The following is a 27,043-nucleotide window of genomic DNA, read 5'->3' as shown; positions in this document are numbered from 1 at the left end:
TCACAGTCTAGTGGATAACCTATTTAATAGAAATATATACTTTATACACTGAACATAACCTCACTGATCTTCAAATTAGCCTTGTGAGGCAGTATTATTCCCATTTTTTCAGATGAAGAAAATCTCAGATAAATGACAATATGATCTCCAAGCAAACAAGGGATAGAACAGGAATTCACATTCAGCTCTTCTGCTGACCTCCCCAGTGTGAGTGTGTGTGTAGTAGGGAGAGAGGCCATGAGGAAGTACTTGGATTATATGCCTAATATAATACCAGATACTGTTAGTACAAATCTATTGGCTTACACTGCTGTTGATGATTTCATGGGTGAAAAAATTAAGCAAATCCTCTGCTGCTGGTACAGTTCTAATTAATTACAGGTGCTTATTACTCTCCTGGATCTCAGCTCTCAGCCTCTAGACATATCCCCATTTTAATAACCCAGAGAATATTACAGTGAGAAATGCTACTGTTCTGACTCCCTCCACCCCTCTCCCCACCCAAAATGATCTCTCTTCAGCACATCCCTGAGGATGGTGCCCAGGTAAGGGAGCTTACTACAGTAGTGTCCAACATAGGGTCTTAGAAGGAGTTGTAGTAAAACAGAAATAGTTGTTATTCTTGAGAACTACATCAACTGGCAGAAGAAGGAAAAGCCATAGCAAACCAGAGGTCAGATTTCCTTATTCTTCTATCAAACTCAAAATATCAACATTTTAGTGCTGAAAAAAAAATGAAAGAAAAACCATTAAGGAGAGTGTTGTTCAGTTAGATTTCATTTCCAGAACTCTATTCCTATCAAGAAACAATCGGTTTTCTATAATAGAGCCATGTGCAAGCTAAGAGACTTTGGAAGGCAGCAAATGATCATGAGAGCTGAAATGATTGCTTCTCTGAGTGAAATGAGTGGTCTTTCATCTTTTCCCTTGTTCTAAGGCCATCACGGGTGCCATCGGCCTCAAGATCTGTGAATCCATACATAGTATGTTTTGTTGTCATCGCAGTTGTGGTGATCCTGGCAGTGACCACATCTCTACTTGTCTACTTTTTAGCTTTTGGTAAGTACCAGAAGATTGGATATACCACTTTTCAGATGAATTAACTAAATATATTTTCAGATTAAAAGTTGGCATTCTCACTTTTATTGCCACTTCTATTTCTTAATACAACATAATTATATATTTTATTCATATACCCCTGAATATATGTTCATGTCTATATTTTCTCTAATTCAGTATTTTTTCTCTTTTTCTTTTGGCCTCTTTTAGTATACCAAACAACATTAAACCCAGACAAGAATTATTCTAGCCAAGGGAAAAAACTCAGTATTTTTCTGATGCTAGAGTTCACTTGTTTTGTTTTTTCATTAATACCATGATTTCCTTCTTCATTTAAAATTTGCAAAGGACCTTAAGTTTCAACATCTAAAAGTTAGATTAGCTAAATATTTGTTAATTCACGACGTGTCTCCTGAAAATAATCTTAGGAGCAGAACAATTATGATAGGAGATGAATTTGAAGTTAAGAAGTAGAAAGAGGTTAAAACAAACTTTAAAAAGGATTCTGTTCCTTTTTGTTTCTCTTAGTTTCTTTAATTTTTCATTACATCATAAAAATAGGAAACAAAGAAATAATATAAAGAATGCATATACCCTGCTCATTCACAAACAACTTAATATTTCAGTGAATATTCTTTCAGATGTTTTAATGTAGATAAAATGTGTCAAATTTCACTAGATTATATATGTTATAATCTGTTTTCTTCACCTGAAAAAACACTTTGAGTTTGTTTGTTTTTTTAATTTTGCTATAATCCTGTTAAATTATTTAAATAATTGGGGCAGGGTGGGGCAGTGTGTGGAGGCATATGGGTATGTGTGAGTGTGGAGACTGAGCAAGAACAAATTTATTTATTCCAGTAACTAGGAATAATCTTTTCAGTCAATCTAATTATAAAGTTGTGGCTAAATTTTGCTTTTGACTACATTTTGCTATCAAATCACCTAGAGACAAATATGTCCAAGGTGAATTATGGAAGAAGGAAAAACAAACATCAAGTTTCAGATTAAACTAATGAATTTTCGCTCTTAACAGCACTGTATTGTCACACTTAAACACAAAGGGCGAGGCCTTAAATAAGTCCTCTTCAAAGTGTATACCAGTGACCACTTATGGCCCTAGAAAGACTTGTCCTTCTGCCACAAAGGTCCACACAACCCTATCCCCAGGATCTCAAATGCTTTCACTGATTGAGGTATTTCTCTGCATAAATTATGTATATGAATGATCAAATGGAATCAGGGAATTTTTTCCTGAGACAGGTTAGGTTATGTCCATGTTCATAATGTTTCTAAGGTAAGGACAAGTATGTTTTAGGAATTTTTATTTCCTTCACATAGCTTAACATATCCATTGGAAGATGCTTTTTGATGGAAATAATTCACACTGAACAACCAGATTAGCTTTCTTATCAGAACAGTTATTTTCTAGCTTAATCCAGAGAACCAATAAGTCACTAATTCCTCTAAAAAGAATAGTATTTGAAATAATTTTTAAAACTATTCAGAATTACTTTATTCCTTAATGATAAATGAATAATAGTGCATTATAGACATTAATATTTCATGAATGAATAAATCTGTAATCACAAATCTCCCTAAAATATAGTAAGAATGAAAATTATGATACTACTGAACAATTTCTCAAATAATGCTGCTCTGATTTTCATGCATTTTTAACAGTTCCAGCATTGCCAATCTTTTTAAAAACTGAAAGAAAAATAATTTTATTATAGTTACATTATATTGTTTAGAGTTTTCTTTCAAGGGAATCAAATTTTTTTTAATTGTATAACATAGCCTCCCATAATCCTGTATAAAATACAGATTAAAGTACTTAGTAATGTGAGATTGATTCTGCCTTTTCTTTGTTTTACAGGGCAAAAATATTACTTTTACCGTAGCAGCTTTCAAATCCTAAATGTTCAATATACTGATGAGCTAAGTTCAACAGTTACACAGAAATATAGGACTTTGAGTGGAAGAATTGAGTCTACGGTAAGTTAATATTTGCATTTCCTCTTTATTATATCATAAAACAATTATGATAATATACCTAATATTTTGTGATATATTTGCAACTCCTAGATGCTCTGCATATTCTCCTCCCCGAATGGTGAAAGATGTGTTTCATTGTGCTTTTTCCAAGTCAATTTGCTTGTACACTTGCTCTTATTCATATTTTCTTACATCATGAGTGAAAAGTTTTAGGTCATGAGTAAACATATTTTTTTATGATTATGACTTCAAAGATTGGAAGTCTATTGTTTATGCAATTTGAGCATTTTTCCTACCCTCGACATTGTCTTTTTAAATCCTTTTCATTTTGCCTTCTTTCCTTTTTTCTTATCCAACTAAACATACAGGTAGTAGGTGTTAAAATACATATTAACATAGTTTGGAGAACGTCATACTTTGGTTCAATGATCGACATAGAAAATATGCAAAGAAAGCCTGGGCTCTCACTTGAAAAGGCCCCCAGGCTGCTTACCAGGAAACCTCACAAGCAGACCCTTAGCACTGGTTTATCATCACAGACCAGGGTTCGGCCTTCAGCCCTGCAGAGTCAGAGCTGAACAATCTCAGGGTTGCTCACTTACCCTTACGTTTTCTAAGATTCCTAAGGTTATAAATTAATCCAAGGTTCTAAAACTTTAGCAAAATCACCTGGAAGGCTTATTAAAAATAGAGTTCTAGGCCCCAGTGTCAGAGTTTCTGACTCAGTAGTTAGAATTTGCATTTCTAACAAGTTCCCAGGTGATGCTGATGCTATGGTCCAGGGACCACACTTTGGGAACCACTGAGTTAATCTATAATGAGAATTATCATGGCTGGGGGACTGAATCATCTACTTGTCTAACACCTTTTTCCCCTAGGGGCAAACTACACTGGGAGCCAAGTATTGAGAAAAGTGCTTGGTGAGCATTAAATTAGAGCAAGGGAAGTTAGTATATTATTTAAATGTATAATCAGAATAAACAGCTGAATCAGAATAATCTGGGAACAGAATCTAGGCCAGGAGGCAGAGGTGGGGTTAATATTGGGGAACATCAGTTTATTATGTCAGAAGTGGGAGCCTCCTGTTCCTTCAATAAATTTTATTAAACATCAATCCTGTCAAATGCTGTGGGCATACAAAAAGTGGAGTAGATATTGGATCTGCCCTCATGGAGGTTAGTCTAACATGGGAGATTAAACAAGCTTACAAATATTTATAATATAAGGTATGCAGTGAGTATGTGACATGAGAGCAACGCAGATGTAAGTTTGTGGTAAGAGGATAAATGATATCCAATTATGGAGATCAGAGACAGCATCTTATAAAAGATGACTTTTCAGGTTAGCTTTTAGAATGAGTAGGGCACACCACAGCTAAAATATGAGCCAAGGCATAGAGAGGAGAATGTGCTTAGCTAAAAAGTTTGGGTTTTATCTTGTAGAGAGAAAGTCTTGAGCTAGAGGCAGAATGATGCAAACAGGATCTGATAGATTCATGTTCCGAATGTAAAAATTAGACTATAAAGAGAAGAGCCTGCACACACTAAGGCTAGTTAGAAGCTCATTACGGTGGTCCAGAAGTAAGCCAAGGGGTTAAAACTTGAATTAGGGCATATTCCAGAAAATGTGAAAATGCAGATAAAACTTCCATTTTAGGCTTACCAAAGCAATCCACCTCCCCAACTTCCTAATTTCTCTTCCCAACCTGCTCTTAAAAAAATCAATAAGAATATTTAGTTACATCATTTGCATCATGAGAGCCCATTGTTTAGACTTCAAACCAAGAGACTTTTTTTTTTTTAGTATTTAAAGAATATCCTTAAATTTATTCACATTTATTTAAAAATGCCAGTTTTTAAAAACTTTGGTACTTTGTCATTAGTAATGAATTACTTCACGACTGACTGCCCACACAGTTTAGATGTTGAAAGGTGCTGATTTATGCAACAATCGGTGCTTGGGTTAGTAATACTACTCTGAGGCTGGACCCCACAAATACAAATACAAACTACACAGACAAATACAAAGAGCCTGTGAGTACCTTTGTCTCAGGCAGAGGGCAACCTGCAAATCCGAACAGATTTTCTTGTGATTAACACTGCAAGAGACATTCTTAAATTTCTTGAAGAAGATACTAGAGACAAACATATCAGGAGGCCAGTCTGAGGACAGTTATTCATAATGAAGTCCTCACATCCACACAAAGACATCATGTAATGTTTCAGCTATTTACCCAGTCTAATAAAAGGGAGAAAACTGTAAGTGTGTATATTGAGAATCCCAGCTTCATTATAGGGAATTAGAACCCAACTATTTGTCATTAAAGCAAGATGCCAGAGACATCCTCAGCCCTAAAGAGGTCACTCAGTTCCTGCCAGACAGATCAGATATGTTAGGTCAGCGCATCCTTCATAGAGCATATGTAAAACTGCAGAAGACTGATATGGAGAGAAACGGCATAAGGCATAAAGCACAACGTACATATTCAGCAATGTGAAAAACATAAACTAAGTTTCTTTTCAAAAGTACTACCAGCACATTTGGAAGATATTCAGTAAGTCTTTAAAACCCAATCCCAATGACAAAAAAATTATACAATCTAATTTGTTATTCTTAAATTACTCTCAAAAGTGGTCTATAAAGTAAATTGTAACGTATAAAGTGTTATCAAAATGAAAATAATTTTAGTATTGTCTTTTGTTGTAAAGATAATAAAAGAGTAGAAAAGTCAAGGCATTCAAGAAATATAAAGAGAAAGAAATATACACAAAATCTCAATACTCATATATCCACTATTAATATTTTGATGTTCCAAGTACTTTTCATGAAAACTGCATAATCATCCATGTACAAACACATACAATTTTCTGTCAGTGGAATAAGACTATACATGCTTGTTTACTACTACTTTTTTCTCAAAAAATATGTCATAGAGGCATTTAAATATCAATGAAGAAATACACCATTTTAAATAACTAAATAGTATCATAGTGCGTAAAGGGACAATATTTTATTTAACCAGTCCTCTGTTGAGAGATGTTCAAATTGTTTCCAGTTTTTCACTATTATATCCAATATTCTGATGACCAGTCTTGTTGATACATCCTTGCACACCTGAGTGATTATATTCTTGGGACATATTCCCAGAAGTAGAATTATGAGAATATAGGGTTTATGCTTTTATTTCTCTCTAGAGATTTTTAAATTTCTTCTTCAATTTTAATAAAGATTTTATTTTAGACGCATTTTAGATTTATAGAAAAGTTGCAAAGATAATATAGAGTTCTCATATACATCACACCCAGTTTCCTCTATGATTAACGTTTTATATTACAATAGTATACTTATTGCAATTAATGATCCAATATTAATACATTGTTATTAACCAAATTCTGTATTTTATTCAGATTTTCATTGTTTTTACTTAATGTTCTTTCCCGTTTCCTGATCCCATTCAGGATAGCAAATTACAGAGTTGTCATGTCTCCTTAGGCTCTTGTAGACTATGAGAGTTCCTCAGATTTTCCTTGTTTTTGATAACCTTGACAGTTTTGAGGAATACTAGTCAGGTATTTTGTAGAAATGTCCCACAATTGGAGGCCTTCTGATGTTTTTTCTTACAGTTAGACTGGGGTTTGGGGTTTTAAGGAGGAAGACTATAGAGGAAAAGGGTCATTTTCATTACATCATATGAAGTGGGGTACATAATATCAACATGACTTACCACTGTTGACCTTGATCACCTAGCTGAAGTAGTGTTGGCCAGATTTCTACACTGTAAAGTTACTCCCTCCCTTTTCCATATTATACTCTTTGGAAGAAAGACACTATGTACAGGCCACACATAAGAAGTGGAGGAGTAACGAGTTATGCTTTGAATATTTAAAGAATATTTGAAATTCTTCTGTTTGTCTAGTTTCTCCATGTACTAATTCAACCATTTGTTTATATCAATATAGTGATCTATGCATTTTTAACATTTATTTTAATTTCTAGATTGCACTCCAGAAGTGCCCCAGTTTACATTCTTACCACCAGTATATAAGTATGCATAGGTATGCTTATTTCCCCCACAGTATTAACACTATGCATTGTAAATCTTATTAATTGTTGCTAATTCAATAGGTAAGGAGTGATATCTCACTATTATTTTGGTTGGCATTTCTTTGATTACTAGTAAGATTTAATCTGTCTCCCTATAGTAATAGGTCATTTTTATAATTTCATTTGTGAATTGCCTGGTCACGACCTTGCCCATTTTCTTACTGGAGTCTTTGTGTTTTTATATAAATCTGGGGGAAAAAAATTCTTTCTTTGTTAAAATATTAAAATGTGCCTGTCATTCATTTGCATATATTTATCTAATAAGATTTCACTTTCAACCTTGTTTATAATCTAGGGGCTTTTTTTACTGCCATATAGATTTTTTAGGTAGCCAAAATTATCAATTTTATCTTTGATTCACCTGTAATTTATTTTGTAATAAGATAGAGATCCAGCTTTTTCCCCTAAAAGAGCTAGGTGGTGGTAGCAAAACAGTATATTAAATAGTGCAATGGATTTATTTGTTGTGCCATCTTTATCATACACTAAATTCCTCCTTTTCTTTTTTCTGTACTCCCCTCTCTTTCACTGACTAGTCTTTGCCTGTACCAGTACCCAGCTATTTACTGTGGCTTTATAATTAAACATCTGACAGAGAAAGATTCCCCTTGAAATTCATCTGATGTATGATGTCTACAGTTAATCTCATTTATTCATACTTCTGTAGAAACACTTTGAATAATACTCTAATATAGTACTTTATAGTTCATACAGCACTTTTACATATATCATCTAACCTTCAACTCACAATGGGCATGTAATTTTTATAGATGGGTAAGTGAATACTGTGAGAGATTAAGAAACATGACAAAGGCCATTCAACTGGAAAGTGATAGAACAAAAATTCAAACCAAGGTCTCCTGATTTCAAGTTCAAGAATCATACCACTTACCAGTGGTAACATGAGTACCATCATTATCCTTGTTCCATAGTCAGCAGTGTTAATTAATACTTAATGAGCAGTGGAATAATCCCAGAATTTCTATTATATTAAGCAATTCACTTTTCTGGTTCACAGTTTATTCATTAGTAAAATAAAATCATTGAACTAGATGATTTTTATAGTACATTCTACCTCAAAAAGTCTATGATTATGTGATTTTCACACAAGATATCCATGCCACCGAACCACCTGTTTTTCTCATACTGCCTCTCTGGTCACTCCTTCTCCTCTGTATCTTTTATAGATTCACCCTCCTCTAAACTGACATTAAATGTTGAAATTCCCCAACTCTTTGACCTATGCACTCCTCTCCTCTCACATTATTTTCTATCTCTAGATGATCTCATCCATGACCATTACTTCTACCAACACTTATATACTAATGACTCATGCTGTCGTCAGCCCAGACTTTTCTTCTGTACTTCAGACCTTTTCCCCCAACTGCCAGCTTAATATCTCTACTTGGCTGTTGTAAAAACATCTCAAATATATTATGTCCCTAAATCAAACTCATGATCCCTCCATGCCATACTAGCCTTCTTCCCATAATCCTAACCCCACTGATGATAATACCATTTATTCAGTTTTCCAAACCAGAAACCTGGAATTCATCCTTGACATACTGCTCTCTATCATTCCAAATATCCAATCTATTACCAACCCCTGTAGGTTTTATCCCCTGTATTTCTCTCAGATCCATTCATTTCTCTCCATATCTACTACCACCATAACCATCCAAGCCATGACCTCTACACTGAAGTACCAAAATAGTACCATAACTAATTTACGTTATTTTGTACCTAAAATTGTTTATCCACATTCAACCAGAGAGATTGTTCTCAAATTGCAAATCTGATTTTATTATCCTCTCATTTAAAACACTTCAGTGTCTTCCCATTATTATGGTAAAGACCAAATGCTTTACACACTAACAAGACTTTCATGGTCTGGCCTTTCTATATAACTCTAGCCTCCTTGCCTTCTAGGCTACAACTGTTCTGGCCTTTGGTTCCTTAAACACAATCTGCTTGTTCCTACCTCAGGACTTTGTATGTGCCATTCACTCCACCTGTGAGGCTTTTCCTTTCTCTTCAACCAGCTAACTCTGATTCTTCCTGAAGATCTCAGTTTCATAAGCATTCCTCTGAGAAGCCTCTCTAATCTCACTGACTGGATCAAATCCCTCTACTATATTGCTGCACTTATCACAGTTATAATTCTGCTTAAATGTGGATGATAATCTGATTAGTGCCTATCTCCCCCATTAGATGTAAGCTCCATGATGGCAAGGACTGTCTTATTTTCTCCACCAGTGTAACCCAGTGCTTGATAGAGGGAGCGTGAGGCATAAGAGGTGCTCAAAAACTGTTGAATGAATGAAAAAATGAACAAGGTGATTTCAAAATAATGAGAGCAACTGTTTGCAAAATACGTGTATCAAAACTATGAGTGCATTCTGATTGAATGGGCCTCTCCAAATAAAACAAGGGACTTCAATCAGGATTCATACCTGGGATCAACTGAACCATTGAAACTCCCCTTTGGCATCAGGGGTGGTATTGCAACAGATTCTGCAAACAACAATTGCCATTTTTTCCAAAATATACCTAATGACTGTACCATGAAAAAAAAACTAGGGCACAGGAAGAGAAAGACATCAGTATCAATTTGCAATTAATCTTATCACATCCCTTATACCATCAGGGCTTTTAGTACAGCCATTTAATAAGCACTGATTGTTGCCTGATGCCTAAAAGAGAATTTGGTACATAGTTGGCATTCAAATATTTGTTGAATGAATGAATAAATGATACATTCTATCTGTTGGTTCCTGTGCTAAGTGCTAGGGACACAAAATAAAGATGTCATTGCAGTCAGGATGAAGCCCACAATGGTCTCCAAGATGGAGTTGTCATACCAGGGAGGGATTCACAATAATTTTATTGGAGTCATGGAAGAAAATACTCAAATGTCACTCTACATGTGTTTTTCTCTTTTACGAAAAAATTTGTAAACAAGAAGAAAAAGAAAATAGGAAGAGAAGGAGTGAAGGAACAAATGAACAAACTTAGCTTTGTTACTATTTAACAAATGGATTGACACTGGCAACTTTGTTTGGTTTTATGTCAAGTAGTTCCACACAATGTGTGTGAAAATATCTTGAGGGATGGGGTGGGCAGTAACACAGTAGAACTGACTGGGCATCAGCACACTTTTACCGGCTCTCAATAGATTTAAATGATACACAGTTTCCACTAGATTTTAAAATTATATTATCTAGCTCTAAAAGTAAACTAACCCCCAAAATTAATATGAGGACTGAGAAGAATCCTGCAAAACACAAATAAATTTAAAAACCTGCAATTTGAAGATAACCCTCATATGCAGTAATGAATATGCAATATACAGTAATGAATAAGTAAATGAACAGTTAGGTAACATAAGAACTGACAATCTTCTATTCCTGGCTAGAGCCATACTGCCAGGTTTAAGCAATGCTTCTTAGAAGATGTTTAAACACACACACACACATCCTGTCCCTTCAAGGTATAAGTGTGAGAAATTAACTGCTTTTTAAATAAATAAGAGATAACTTTGGAAATACATGTTTAACAATGTGTCCAGCATTAGATGACTGAGTTCAGTTGTTTTGTTTTACTGAAAATCAAGGGCTTAGACATGCAAACATAAAAATTTGGGAGACAAAAATTACCTACCATGTTTGGTTGATTTTGAACACATTTCTTAAAATATGTATATAAATATAATGAAACTCCTTTGATTTGATCTGAAAGGGTAGTCAATTGAAATCAGGGAAGATGGAAAGTCACTTGCTGAACTTCAACAAAACCTTTGCATGATTGGTGGGACTGACAACTTAGTGTCATGATTTGTTAAGTTCTGCCAATGAACTTCATGCATCTGCAGCCACATAATTGTGTGGAAACTTCTTCAGTGCTTCAGACCAAGTATTTAGATTAAACTTAGAATCATACCTTTGGGTCATTTTATCACAGTGTTTCAAAAATTATAAATTCTGGGCTTCCCTGGTGGTGCGGTGGTTGAGAGTCCACCTGCTGATGCAGGGGACACAGGTTCATGTCCCGGTCTGGGAAGATCTCACATGCTGCGGAGCGGCTGGGCCCATGAGCCATGGCGGCTGAGCCTGCGCATCTAGAACCTGTGTTCCGCAACGGGAGAGGCCACAACAGTGAGAGGCCCACATGCTGCCAAATATATATATATATATATATATATATATATATATATATATATATATATATATATATATATATATATATATATATATATTTGAAGAGTATTGTCATAATAGGTAGATTATATTGCCATGTATTTTATCTTTTTCTTGAAAACTGAGTTTCCAGATCTTCTGATTAAACAGAAAAGAAAGTTTGTAACTGAAGGGTGACTGAAATAACAAAAACAGCATTATTACTATTATTCAGCTCATGAATATTATGCACAAAACTGTACCTATTGAGAAATGTTATGAGGTAGGTATGTGAGAGATGCTTCCACCTCATCAGTTGTTCATGTAATTTCATCATTAAATACTAAAATACAAGACAAAACAAAAAATATACCTACCAAGTAAGAAGGTACTGAAAATAAGAAGGTGATTTACTTTCATGGGGTAGCTAATAAGATCTTTTCTCCCTCAAGATGAAAAATATGTGAAAATTATAGACATTCTATGTGTAATGTCTTACCCTTTATATGACCTCACCTATTAACCAGTTTAATGATGGTTACTTTATTAGAATTTACCTAAATAATCTATATCTCACTTCAATTCTTATCGATTAGGAATATTATTGAGGTTTGAGGATTCTAGACTATTCTAGAATTCAAAGATAGTATTGTCAGGAGACCTTCAAGATGGCAGAGGAATAAGACATAGAGATCACCTTCCTCCTCACAAATACATCAAAAATATGTGTTCATGTGGAACAACTCCTACAGCACACCTACTGAAAGCTGGCAGAAGCCCTCAGACTTCCCAAAAGGCAAGAAACTCCCCATGTACCTGGGTAGGGCAACAGAAAAAAGAAAAAACAGAGACAAAAGAATAGGGATGGGACCTGCACCAGTGGGAGGGAGCTGTGAAGGAGGAAGTTTCCACACACTAGGAAGACCCTTCACTGGTAGAAAAGGGGGGTGGGCGGGGGGCGAAGCTTCGGAGCTACAGAGAAGAGTGCAGCAACAGGGGTGCAGAGGGCAAAGCGGACAGATTCCCGCACAGAAGATTGGTGTCAACCAGCACTCACCAGTCTGAGAGGCTTGTCTGCTCACCCACCGGGATGGGTGAGAGCTGAGAGCTGAGGCTCAAGCTTCGAAGTTCAGATCCCAGGGAGAGGACGGGAGTTGGATGCGTGAACATAGCACGAAGGGGGCAAGTGTGACACAACTAACTGGGAGGGAGTCCAGGAAAAAGTCTGGAACTGCCTATGACTCAACAGACCATTGTTTTGGGGCGTGCGAGGAGAGGAGATTCACAACACTGCATAAACGAGCTTCAGAGACGGGCACGAGCTGCGGCTATCAGCGCGGACCCCAGAGACGGGCATGAGATGCTAAGGCTGCTGCTGCAGCTACCAAGAAGCCTGTGTGCAAGCACAGTCCACACTTCCCCTCCCGGAAGCCTGTGCAGCTCGCCACTGCCAGGGCCCCGTAATCCAGGGGCAACTTCCCTGGTAGAACACATAGCGGGCCTCAGGCTGTTACAACGTCATGTGGGCCTCTGCAGCCGCAGGCCCGCCCTGCATTCTGTACCCCTCCCTCCCCCCAGCCTGAATGAGGCAGAGCCCTCTAATCAGCCGCTCTTTAACCCACTCCTATCTGGGCGAAGAACAGATGCCAGAGGGTAACCTACATGCAGAGGCAGGGCCAAATCCAAACATGAATCCCAGGAGCTGTGCAAACAAAGAGAAAGGGAAATTTCGCTGTGCAGCCTCAGAAGCAGTGGATTAAATCTCCACAATCACCTCAATGTACCCTGCATCTGTGGAACACTGGAATAGAAACCAGATCATCCCAAAATTGAGGTGGTGGATTTTGGGAGCACCTGTAGACTTGGAGTTTGCTGCATGAGACTGACTACTTTAATTTTTATGTTTATCTTAGTATAGTTTCTAGCACTTTTTATCACTGGTGGATTTGTTTATTGGTTTGGTTGCTCTCTTCTTTATTTTTAAATTATTTTTTTTTACTTTAATAGTTTTTAAAATTTTTATTTTAATAACTTTATTATATTATTTTATTTTATTTTTCTTTCTTTCTTTTTTTTCTCCCTTATTTTCTGAGCCCCATGGCTGACACAGTCTTGGTGCTTCAGCTGGGTGTCAGGCCTGAGCCTCTGAGGTGGGAGACCCGAGCTCAGTACATTGGACCACCAGAGACCTCCCAGCCCCATATAATATCAACCAGGGAGAGTTCTCCCAGATATCTCTGCCTCAAAGCTAAGACCCAGCTTCACTCAACGATCACCAAGCTCCAGTGCTGGACACCCCATGCCAAACAACTAGGAAGACAGGAACACAACTACACCCATTAGCAGAGAGGCTGCCTAAAATCATAATCAGTTCACAGACAACAAAAAACACACCACCAGATGAGGTCCTGACCACCAGAAAACAAGATCCAGCCTCATCCACCAGAACACAGGCACCAGTCCCCTCCACCAGGAAGACTACAAAACCAACTGAACCAACCTTACCCACTGGGGGCAGACACAAAAAACAAAAGGGACTATGAACATGCAGGCGGTGAAAAGGAGACCACAAACACAGTAAGTTAAGCAAAATGAGAAGACAGAGAAATATGCAGCAGATGAAGGAGAAAAGTAAAAACCGACCTAAACAAATGAATGAAGGGGAAATAGGCAGTCTACCTGAAAAAGAATTCAGAATAATGAATGTAAAGATGATCCAAAATCTTGGAAATAGAATGGAGAAAATACAAGAAATGTTTAACAAGGACCTAGAAGAACTAAAGAGCAAACAAACAATGATGAACAACACAAAAAATGAAACTAAAAATTATCTGGAAGGGATCAATAGTAGAATAACTGAGGCAGAATAATGGATAAGTGACCCAGAAGATAAAATAGTGGGAATAATTATGGCAGAGAAGAATAAAGTAAAAAGAGTGAAAAGAATCGAGGATAGTCTCAGAGACCTCTGGGACAACATCAAATGCACCAACATTCGAATTATAAGGGTCCCAAAAGAAGAAGAGAAAAAGAAAGGGACTGAGAAAATATCTTAAGAAATTAGAGTTGAAAACTTCCCTAATATAGGGAAAGAAATAGTCAAGTCCAAGAAGTGCAGAGAGTCCCATACAGGATAAATCCAAGGAGAAACACACTGAGACACATATTAATCAAACTTTCAAACATTAAATACAAAGAAAAAATATTAAAAGCAGCAAGGGAAAAGCAACAAATACCATACAAGGGAATCCCCATAAGGTTAATAGCTGATCTTTCAGCAGAAACTCTGCAAGACAGGAAGGAGTGGCAAGACATATTGAAAGTGACGAAAGGGAAAAACCTACAATCAAGATTACTCTCCCCAGCAAGGATCTCATTCAGTTTTGATGGAGAAATTAAAACATTTACAGAGAAGCAAAAGCTAAGAGAATTCAGCACAACCAAACCAGCTTTACAACAAATGCTGAAGGATCTTCTCTAGGCAGGAAACACAAGAGAAGGAAAAGACCTACAATAACAAACCCAAAACAATTAAGAAAATGGGAATAGGTACATATCGATAATTACCTTAAATGGAAATGGATTAAATGCTCCAACCAAAAGATATAGACTGGCTGAATGGAAACAAAAACAAGACCCATATATACGCTGTCTACAAGACACCCACTTCAGACCTAGAGACACATACAAACTGAAAGTGAGGGGATGGAAAAAGATATTCCATGCAAATGGAAATCAAAAAAAAAAAAAAAAAAAGCTGGAGCAGCAATTCTCACATCAGACAAAATAGACTTTAAAAGAGAGACTATTACAAGAGACAAAGAGGACACTACATAATGATCAAGGGATCAATCCAAGAAAAAGATATAACAATTGTAAATATTTATGCACCCAACATAGGGGCACCTCAATACATAAGGCAAATGCTAACAGCCATAAAAGGGGAAATCGACAGTAACACAATCATAGTAGGGGAATTTAACACCCCATGTTCACCAATAGACAGATCATCCAAAATGAAAATAAATAAGGAAACAGAAGCTTTAAATGGTACATTAAACAAGATGGACTTAATTGACATTTAGAGGACATTCCATCCAAAAACAACAGAATACACTTTTTTCTCAAGTGCTCATGGAACATTCTCCAGGATAGATCATATCTTGGGTCACAAATCAAGCCCTGGTAATTTTAAGAAAATTGAAATTGTATCAAGTATCTTTTCTGACCACAACACTATGAGACTAGATATCAATTACAGGAAAAAAACTGTAAAAAATACAAACACATGGAGGCTAAACAATACACTACTAAATAACCAAGAGATCACTAAAGAAATCAAAGAGGAAATCAAAAAATACTTAGAAACAAATGACAATGAAAACACAAAGGCCCAAAACCTATGGGATGCAGCAAAAGCAGTTCTAAGAGGGAAGTTTATAGCAATACAATCCTACCTCGAGAAACAAGAAAAATCTCAAAAGAACAACCTAAACTTACACCTAAAGCAATTAGGGAAAGAAGAACAAAATAATCCAAAATTAGCAGAAGGGAAGAAATAATAAACATCAGATCAGAAATAAATGAAAAAGAAATGAAGTAAATGATAGCAAAGATCAATAAAACAAAAAGCTGGTTCTTTGAGAAGATAAAGAAAATTGGTAAACCATTAGCCAGACTCATCAAGAAAAAAAGGAAGAAGACTCAAACAACAGAATTTGAAATGTAAAAGGAGAAGTAACAACTGACACTGCAGAAATACAAAGGATCATGAGAGATTAATACAAGCAACTATATGCCAATAAAATGGACAACCTGGAAGAAATGTACAAATTCTTAGAAAAGCACAACCATCCAAGACTGAACTAGGAAAAATAGAAAATATAAATAAATCAATCACAAGCACTGAATTTGAAACTGTATTAAAAATCTTCCAGCAAACAAAAGCCCAGGAATGGATGGCTTCACAGGTGAATTCTATCAAACATTTAAAAAAGAGCTAACACCTAACCTTCTCAAACTCTTCCAAAATATAGCAGAAGGAGGAACACTACCAAACTCATTCTACAAGGCCACCATCACCCTGATACCAAAACCAGACAAAGATTTCACAGAAAAAGAAAACTCCAGGCTAATGTCTCTGATGAACATAGATGCAAAAATCCTCAACAAAATACTAGCAAACAGAATCCAACAGCGCATTAAAAGGATCATACACCATGATCAAGTGGGGTTTATCCCCAGAATGCAAGGATTCTTCAATATACGCAAATCAATCAATGTGATATGCCACATGAACAAATGAAAGGATATAAACCATATGATAATCTCAATGGATGCAGAAAAACCTTTCGACAAAATTCAACACCTATTTATGATAAAAAAGCTCCCCAGAAAGTAGGTATAGAGTGAACCTCTATGCACATGCACATATGGTCACCTTATCTTTGAGAAAAGAGGAAAGAATATACAACAGAGAAGACAGTCTCTTCAATGAGTGGTGCTGGGAAAACTGGACAGCTACATGTAAAATAATAAAATTAGAACACTTCTTAACAGCACACCCAAAAATAAACTCAAAATGGATTAAAGACCTAAATGTAAGGCCAGACTCTATTAAACTCTCTGAGGAAAACATAGGCAGAACACTCTTTGACATAAATCACAGCAAGATCCTTTTTGACCCACCTCCTAGAGAAATGGAAATAAAAACAAAAATAAACAAATAAGACCTAGTGAAACTTAAAAGCTTTTGCACAGCAAAGGAAACCATAAAGAAGATGAAAAGACAACCCTCAGAATGGGAGAAAATATTTTCAAACGAAGCAGATGAGAAAGGATTAATATCCAAAATATACAAGCAGCTCATGCATCTCAATATGAAAAAAACAACCCAATACAAAAATGGGCAGAAGACCTAAATGGACATTTCTCCAAAGAAGATATACAGATTGCCAACAAACACATGAAAAGATGCTCAACATCATTAATCATTAGAGAAATGCAAATCAAAACTACACTGAGGGGCTTCCCTGGTGGCACAGTGGTTGAGAATCTGCCTGCTAATGCAGGGGACATGGGTTCAAGCCCTGGTCTGGGAGGATACCACATGCCGTGGAGCAACTAGGCCAGTGAGCCACAACTACTGAGCCTGCGGGTCTGGAGCCTGTGCGCCGCAACAAAGAGGCCGCAATAGTGAGAGGCCTGTGCACCGCGATAAAGAGTGGCCCCCACTTGCCACAACTAGAGAAAGCCCTCACACAGAAACGAAGACCCAACACAGCAAAAATAATAAATTAATTAATAAACTCCTACCCCCAACATCTTCTTAAAAAAAAATAACAAAAAAAAACTACAATGAGGTATCACCTCACACCAGTCAGAATGGCCATCATCGAAAACTCTACACACAGTAAATGTTGAAGAAGGTGTGGAGAAAAGGGAACCCTCTTGCACTGTTGGTGGGAATGTAAATTGATACAGCCACTATGGAGAACAGTATGGAGGTTCCTTAAAAAGCTAAAAATAGAACTACCTTATGACCCAGCAATCCCACTACTGGGCATATACTCTGAGAAAACCATAATTCAAAAAGAGTCATGTACCACAATGTTCATTGCAACACTACTTACAATAGCCAGGACACGGAAGCAACCTAAGTGTCCATCAACAGATTAATGGATAAAGAAGATGTGGCACATATGTATAGTAGAATATTACTCAGCCATAAAAAGAAATGAAATTGAGTTATTTGTAGTGAGTTGGATGGACCCAGAGTCTGTTACACAGAGTGAAGTAAGTCAGAAAGAGAAAAACAATTACTGTATGCTAACACATATACATGAAATCTAAAAAAAAAAAAAAAAAAAGGTTCAGAAGAACCTAGGGGCAGGACAGGAATAAAGACGCAGATGTAGAGAATGGACTTGAGGACATGGGAAAGCGGAAGGGTAAGCTGGGATGAAGTGAGAGAGTGGCATGGACATATATACACTACCAAATGTAAAATAGGTAGCTAGTGGGAAGCAGCTGCATAACACAGGGAGATCAGCTCCGTGTTTGTGACCACCTAGAGGGGTGGGATAAGGAGGGTGGGATGGAGACACAAGAGGGAGGAGATATGGGGATATACGTATATGTATAGCTGATTCACAGAAGAAAGTAACACAACACTGTAAAGCAATTATACTCCAATAAAGACGTTAAAAAAAAAAACACACAAAGATAGTACTGTCACCCTCTATCAGGAGGGAAATATAAAATAGTTCTTTTTTCATTGTTTACTTGATTTTGTGTCCATTGTAATAAAAGGGTCAATAATACAGGTTACAAAATCAAAGAAGTATGAAAGCAAACTCATCCGACCCATTAAACAAGAATCAATAATAAGTTTGAAGGGAGTGAAAAAGCCCAAAGGTTACATGTAAAGGTCACTGAAAGTAGATGCATAGCCTCTGGGAGTTGCAGTAGTCAACTGTGTACAGAACAATTTTTTAAAAACACTTTGGACGGTTTTCCTTTTACAGATGAAGAAACTGAGAGGAAGAAAGTTTAAAAGATTCGTTCAAGTTCTCATAGCAAGCTAACTTTTCTCTGTGTCCCCTATCTACTACACTTTCCACTCTCCTATTGGCTTCCTCTTCAGGCATCTGCTCACTGATTTTCTACCAAGTATTTGATAAGTTCTAATGAAATAGACTATAAAATTTTCACCCACTCTATGAAATACGGATTCTTATCCATAGGTCTCTTCTTTTATCCTTGTATATGGATATCAGCCAATTAATCAACTTGCTTTCTTTATGTTGCTTATTACCTTAGTCCTCACTAAATTACATCAATATTTTCCACATAACAAAAATGTCATAATTAAATTATATTTTTAACATTTTGGTCCAGTGTAGCCCATGCTGATGCAATACCAAATCATGAATTAAAATATAATTAAAAGAAACATCTAAATTTTAGCAATTCCTTCAGTTTTAGGTCAGTTCCTTTTACTTCTGTTAAAGGCAAGTAATATTAAACACAAATGAGTTTATTAAACTCCCTCTTACAATATACCATATTAATAAACACACTAAAATCTATCCTTCTACATAGTTAACTAGAATACTCACCAAATGATTGCATTGTCATTCTAGATCATAGAATTTTGAGTGATTTTTGCTTTCTTCTTAACACTTACTAGTACTTCTTGAATTTTTTAAAAAGGAAATTATTTTGAAAAACTAACAGCCTCATAACTCTTAAAAATGTTCAAGGCCTCTAGAAAGAAAAAAAAAGTTATTTTGTCTCACAACTGGTTGGTCTGATATAAGCCTAAAGAATGGATACTGAAAAAATAAGATATAATGCAGTGTAATAGAGATTGCATAAACTTTAGTCTGAAGAAGAATTGGCTTCAAATCTTGGCTTAATGTAATGTTCAACATGCTACTTAATTTCCCCATCTTCACCTTTTCATGTTCATCCCCACCTTGGTCCAACCTCACAGTACAAGCCAATAGAATCCACTCCCCATTATGAAAGCTCAATACATCTCACCCTGCATCTTGGCAGAACTGTTCCAGTCACAGAATCACTACTAGTTTACTGTGAAGCTAAACCTTATACCTCAAGAGGACCATCCTTGCTGGCAATGAGCAATGATTCAGGGGGAAAGTTAAAGTTAGGTCAGGAAATACAAACTGATGCTAAAAATAACTTATGTTGCTTAGGCATTAATCAGAAACAATAAGGAAAAGACTGCCCTTTATTTCTTCTCCTCTTTCTCATCAAGCTCTCCATTCCTACTCATTTTAATCTGGTTTTACCCATTTAAGAACAGTTGTTGCAGGATCACACACTGTAAATTGTATCAGTGGACTCACCTAGTGCTGGGTTGGCTCATGCGCCCACCTCTTTTGGAACAGCCACCAAATCACGTAACGTGGGCTCTCATTGAGCAAAACATCTGCTATGTTTAGAATGGCTTCTAGTGAAGATGCATCCTGTCGATTATCATCTTTGTGTAATAGATGAAGAAACAGGCACTGCATCAGAAGGTTATTAACCTGCCTAAATCGTTCCCATGTGTTCTGAGATGGAACTAAACTAAACTGAACTCTCTATTCCTCATTAACATAGTCAACTCCCCATTAACAACCATGTTGCAAGGTTGGGCAGAAAGAGGAAACAGAGAAAGAACAGTAATTACAGAGAGGTTGTTTTTTCCTTTCTTTCTACAGATTACTAGAGGGTTCGAAGAGTCAAATTTAAGAAAACAGTTCATCAGAGCTCATGTTATCAGTGTGAGGTGAGTGGAACTACAACAAAACATATCTATAAGCATAGATACAACTTGGTGCATTTGATTTTGTTCACAGCATAGATAATGAATGAGACGTTCACACAATGTGTTGCAATATTATGAAAACAGTATCATGGGCAGTTTAAAAACCAATGTCAAAAAACAAAACATGTCACATACGATCTACTTACTAATGTAAATAACCATATTACTTCAGTTCTTGGTGAGAAAAGGAAGAAAGGGTAGAGAGTTGGGTAAAGGTACAGCAACAGGGTTATTCTATTCTATAACTCCAGGGGATACTATTCACAATTCAGTCTATGTAGCAAACAATGCCTTGTGGAGGTGTGCAATGCTGTGGTCCTGGGCACGATTGGAACACTAAACCAACACCAAAAGTGGCTTTTTGGGCTTTGTCTGCCTGGAATGTTATAATATAAAGGATGTTGTGGCCAAATACAGACGTGTCTGCTATAAATTAATAATAGGTGAAGTAGCAGCACACAAGCTAGTTATTTGCCATTCTTACCTTAGTTGAATATGGACTTAACCTTGTGATGTGATGTGATATCCCTATCAACTAAAATAGCCACCCTTACTGACTCTACCATAAATGTCTCAAATGTCCATATTGCTCAATCCTTCAAATAATATACAAAAGCTCTTCAGAAGGGCGAGAAATTATACTAAGTCTTTCTCAAATACTAATACCACAAGAAAATTAATTTTTCTTATTCTCTGAAGAGTCACCTAGTTAAGTACCCAGGAGCATAGAGCTCTGGTCAGTTAAGTTTTGCTGAGGAGTTCAAGAAGTAAGAAGAATCCATAGGAAGAGCATTTTCCAAAATGCATTTCAGTCAGTTCAGTGCACATTCACCTTAGTACTTTCTTGAGAAATTCTCTGTACCAGCCACTAGCTTGCAATACTTGTAGGACTGAATCTGCATTTTTTTCTCCTTTTGTTCACTTCCCACTTACTACTCATTTCACTGCTGTCTGGCTTCTGACCTCACCACAAAATAGTAGTTTTTCTTGCCAAGTTCAAAAATGACATCTGAATCACAAACTCCAAAGAAATTGTATCAGTCCTCTTCTTGGACCTTTCAATCCTTTTTGAAATAGTACCATCCCTTGGTTTCTATGACCCTATACACCCCTGATTTTCCTTTTATCTCTCAAGTTATTCCTTCTCAATTTTCTTTGTTAGTTCTTATTCCTTCTCTTCCTCAAATGTTGTCAGACTGTGCTGTAAGCCTCTCATCTTCTCAGTTCACACAGAAACTCCTTTTAGGGGCTACATTGCCCCTATATGCTAATTATTATTAAAGTTGTATCTCTGGGCCAGTCCTCTCTTCTCATCTCGAGATGTGAATATACACAGCCATCTACTTGATATCGTCATATGGCTATCTTGGACAACTCAACTTTAATAAGTCCAGACCAGAACCTATCATTTCTCCCCCACCAAATATGTTACTCTTCTAGTATTGCCTACCTCTGTCAATGGTGTCACCTTCAACCCAGATGCTCAAGAAAGAAATATCAGTTATCTCTAAATTCCTATCTCTCCCTCAATCCACACATCCATCCATCTAACCTTCACAATTCTATTTCTTAATTATGTTTAAGATCCATAACTTCAAACACACTGCCCTCAACCATCTCTCTCCTTGTCTATGAACAGCCTCCTAATGAGTCTCCTTTCCTGCAGTCTTGATCCACTCCACATTCTACATAGCAACCAGAAAGATTTTTTGAAATGAAATGCTAAACATAGTATTTGCTTAAAGTTCTAACTGCCATTCCTTACCCTTATGTTAAATATCATATATAAACATGTATATGTGCATGATATATGTATTCTTGATATATATGTCTCTCTCTCTCTTTCTCTCTCTCTCTCTCTATATATATATACATATATATATACATACATATATATATATATATATATATGTATGTATATATATATATATACACACATATATATAAAACAAAGTTTACTAAACCTTCCTATATAGGGTTTTCTCCTACCATCTCTATTTCTGGGGTAGTCTTTTACTACTCTCTACTTGGTTCTTTACTCACAAGTCCCATTAGCCTGTTTTCAGTTCTTCACTGTCTCTAACCTCAAGATCTTCTTATATAAGCTATTCCCTCTGTCTGAAATACACATCCACACACACACACCACTTTTTTCCCTTCCCCTTCTGTTTTAAAATATACTGCATCAATAGAAAATTTGAGGTACAGTAAAGCCAACAAATCAGGAGATGATGACTTTTGGAAAGAGAGTTTGTTACTCACAGTTCCCAAGAGGAAGGTACATGGCTCTTTGATAGAGTTGTTATGAAGATCAAATAAATGAAGTATAAAACACAGTCCTGTTTGAGTATCTATTTACATGTTTATCTTTCACTAAAGATATCTCTTCTTTGAATTGCATATTCATCTTTTCTGTTTGTTTTCTATGATTTGTCTTTTTCTTATTGATCTGTAGTTCTGTGTCTATAGGAGGTACCAAACATTTGTTACTTTGAGTTGCAAATATATTCTCCCTGTCTATAGCATTAGCTTAACACTTTGTATGTGCATCTTTTGTTGTAGAAAATCAGTTGCAAAATGTCTCTTAAGAAATCCTTTCTCCTCTTGTATATAAAGAAAATCTCCTGTATTTGACTATAAATTTTAAATTTTTGCTGTTCCTATTCAAGTGTTTTGTTTGTGTGTGACATGAGGAAGATTTTTAATTTTTTACATGAGTTATTTTCCTTCAGATTTGTGATACCACTTCTATAGTATATTGTTTACATATGTCTATGAGTCTGTTTCTGGATTCCTATTAGACTTAATTATAGGAATTCTGTTCCTTCCAATTAAGCTTAGTAATTATGTCATTCAAATAAAACCTAGCACTATGGATTTGCCTATTTCTCCTTGTTCAATATATTTTGAGTACATATTATCAAGCACCTATGTGTTTAGAATTCTTATATCTGCCTCATGAACTATTTCTTTTAACAAGGTATTAATCCTTTTTATCACTAATTAATGTCTTTCAATCTTAAAATCTCTTATATCTGATACTATTATGCTACACTGACTATCATATGGTTCTTTTTTCAACAGACCTTATCTTCATTTTCAACATTCATATATCCTTACAGGTTAAATTTTTCTCCTAAAACAAGAAGACAGCTAGATTACATTTTCAAATGCATTCTGACCATCTTTGCTTTTAACTAGAGAGTTGTCAGTTTCAATTTATTCTGATGACAGTTACATTTGGCTTTATTTCCTCCATATTATCTTATGTTCTTCATCCTGGTTTTTCTAATGCTTTTTTCTACTATCTTGCCTTCTCTTGTATGATTGTATTTTCTTCATTTTCTTTTTTCCGTTTACTAATTTACAAGTTCTACATTCCATTTATCTTATTTTAGTGATTATTCTTAAAAATTCTTACAAATAAGGAGAGTTGGTTTAATCCACTACCCTTCTTCCAAATAATACAGGAAACTTGGAACTGTTATTCACGTATTACTGATGTATTAGTTCCGCCTTATTTGTAACACCTGCAAATAAATCACTGTAATTATACTTTCAATCTCATTTTATTAATTTTTTAAGTAAAAATTTTATTTTGGAATAATGTTAAGTTTACAAAAAGGTTCCAAAGACAGTACAGAACGTTTCTACATACACTTCACCTAGCTTCCCCTAATGTTAACATCTTACATAACTATGGTACTTTTGTCAAAACTAAGAGATTAACATTGATACATTATTAGACTCTGATTTATTTTGTTTTCACCAGTTCTTCCACTAATGTCCTTTTTTTCCATTTCAGGATCCAACTCAATATATATACCACATTACATTTAGGGTGTTTTTTTTTAACATTTTTATTGCAGTATAATTGCTTTACACTGGTGTGTTAGTTTCTGCTGCATAACAAAGCGAATCAGCTATAGGCATACATATATCCCCATATCTCCTCCCTCTTGCATCTCCATCTCACCCTCCCTATCCCAAACCTGTAGCTGGTCACAAAGCACAAAGCTGATCTCCCTGTGTTATGCAGCTGCTTCCCACTAGCTATTTTACATTTGGTAGTGTATATAGGTCAATGTTACTTACTCACTTCGTCTCAGCTTACCTTTCCCCCTCCCCGTGTCCTCAAGTCCATTTTCTATGTCTGTGTCTTTATTCCTGTCCTGCCCCTAGATTCTTCAGAACTTTTTTTTTTTTTTTAGATTCCATATATATGTATTAGCATACAGTATTTGTTTTTCTCTTTCTGACTTACTTCACTCTGTATGACAGACTGGGTCCATCCATCTCACTACAAATAACCCAATTTTGTTTCTTTTTATGGCTGAGTAATATTCCATTGTACATATATGCCACATCTTCTTTATCCATTCATCTGTCGATAGACACCTAGGTTGCTTCCATGTCCTGGCTATTGTAAGTAGTGCTGCAATGAACACTGTGGTACATGATACTGTTTGAATTATGGTTTTCTCAGGGTATATGCCCAGTAGTGGGATTACTGGGTCACATGGTAGTTATGTTTTTACTTTTTTAAGGAACTTCCATACTGTTCTCCACAGAGGCTGTATCAATTTACATTACCACGAACAGAGCAAGAGTGTTCCTTTTTCTCCACACCCTCTCCACCATATATTGTTTACAAACTTTTTGATGATACCATTCTGACCAGTGTGAGGTGATACCTCATTGTAGTTTTGATTTGCATTTCTCTAATGATTAGTGATGTTGAACATCTTTTCATGTCTTTGTTGGTAATCTATATATCTTCTTTGGAGAAATTTCTATTTCGGTCTTCTTCCCATTTTTGGATTGGGTTGTCTTCTTTTGACATTGAGCTGCATGAGCTGCTTGTATATTTTGGAGATTAATCCTTTGTCAGTTGCTTCATTTTCAAGTATCTTCTCCCATTCTGAGGGCTGTCTTTTCATCTCCTTTATTGTTTCCTTTGCTGTGTAAAAGCTTTTAAGTTTCATTAGGCCCCACTTGTTTATTTTTGTTTTTATTTCCATTTGTCTAGCAGTGGGGTCAAAAAGGATCTTGCTATGATTTATGACAGAGTGTTCTGCCTATGTTTTCCTCTAAGAGTTTAATAGAGTCTGGCCTTACATTTAGGTCTTTAATCCATTTTGAGTTTATTTTTGTGTACAGTGTTAGGAAGTGTTCTAATTTCATTCCTTTACATGTAGCTGTCCAGTTTTCCCAGCACCACTTATTGAAGAGGCTGTCTTTTCTCCATTGCATATTTTTGCCTCCTTTATCAAAAATAAGGTGAGCATATGTTCGTGGGTTTATCTCTGGGCTTTCTATCCTGCTCCACTGATCTATATTTCTGTTTTTGTTCCAGTACCATACTGTAGTATTGTATGATTGATTACTGTAGCTTTGTAGTATAGTATGCAGTCCAGGAGCCTTATTCCTCCAGCTCCATTTTTCTTTCTAAAGATTGCTTTGGCTTTTCGGGGTCTTTTGTGTTTCCATACAAATTGTGAAATTTTTTGTTGTAGCTCTGTGAAGAATGCCATTGGTAGTTTGATAGGGATTGCATTGAATCTGTAGATTGCTTTTGGTAGTATAGTCATTTTCACAATGTTGATTCTTCCAATCCAAGAACATGGTATATCTCTCCATCTGTTTGTATCATCCTTTTTTCATCAGTGTCTTACAGTTTTCTGCATACAGATCTTTTGTCTCCTTGGGTAAGTTTATTCCTAGGTATTTTATTCTTTTTGTTGCAATGGTAAATGGGAGTGTTTCCTTAATTTATCTTTCAGATATTTCATCATTAGTGTATAGGAATGCAAGAGATTTCTGTGCATTACTTTTGTATCCTGCTACTCTACCAAATTCATTGATTAGCTCTAGTAGTTTTCTGGTAGCATCTTTAGGATTCTCTATGTATAGTATCATGTCATCTGCAGTGACGATTTTACTTCTTTTCCGATTTGGATTTTCTTTTTCTTCTCTGATTGCTGTGGCTAAAACTTCCAAAACTATGTTGAATAACAGTGGTGAGAGTGGGCAACCTTGTCTTGTTCCTGATCTTTGAGGAAATGGTTTCAGTTTTTCACCTTTGAGAATGATGTTGATGTGGGTTTGTCCTATATGGCCTTTATTATGTTGAGGTAAGTTCCCTCTATGCCCACTTTCTGGAGAGTTTTTATCATAAATAGGTGTTGAATTTTGCGAAAAGCTTTATCTGAATATATTGAGATTATCATATGGTTTATATACTTCAATTTGTTAAGATGGTGTATCACATTGATTTGCATATATTGAAGAATCCTTGCATTCCGGGGATAAACCCCACTTGATCATGGTGTATGATCCATTTAATGTGCTGTTGGATTCTTTTTGCTAG

General features: G+C 36.0%; 1 protein-coding gene across 1 annotated transcript in view; it reads left to right on the top strand.

Annotated features, from left to right (window-relative positions):
- Positions 1–534: 534 nt before the first annotated feature.
- LOC307057796 (transmembrane protease serine 11D-like) overlaps positions 535–27,043 on the top strand; it is a gene marked incomplete at its 5' end in the record, with an annotated part of 48,922 nt that continues 22,413 nt past the window's right edge. Inside the window, 4 exons of the mRNA XM_079711063.1 lie at positions 535–545; positions 938–1,059; positions 2,939–3,057; positions 20,567–20,634. Of these exons, the coding sequence (XP_079567189.1) occupies positions 535–545; positions 938–1,059; positions 2,939–3,057; positions 20,567–20,634 (320 nt within the window). The remainder of the gene's footprint in view (positions 546–937; positions 1,060–2,938; positions 3,058–20,566; positions 20,635–27,043) is intronic.

This window comes from Hyperoodon ampullatus (assembly GCF_949752795.1).
Source record: "Hyperoodon ampullatus genome assembly, chromosome: 1".
Classification (NCBI taxonomy): domain Eukaryota; kingdom Metazoa; phylum Chordata; class Mammalia; order Artiodactyla; family Ziphiidae; genus Hyperoodon; species Hyperoodon ampullatus.
This window is presented reverse-complemented; position numbering and strand designations above follow the sequence as displayed.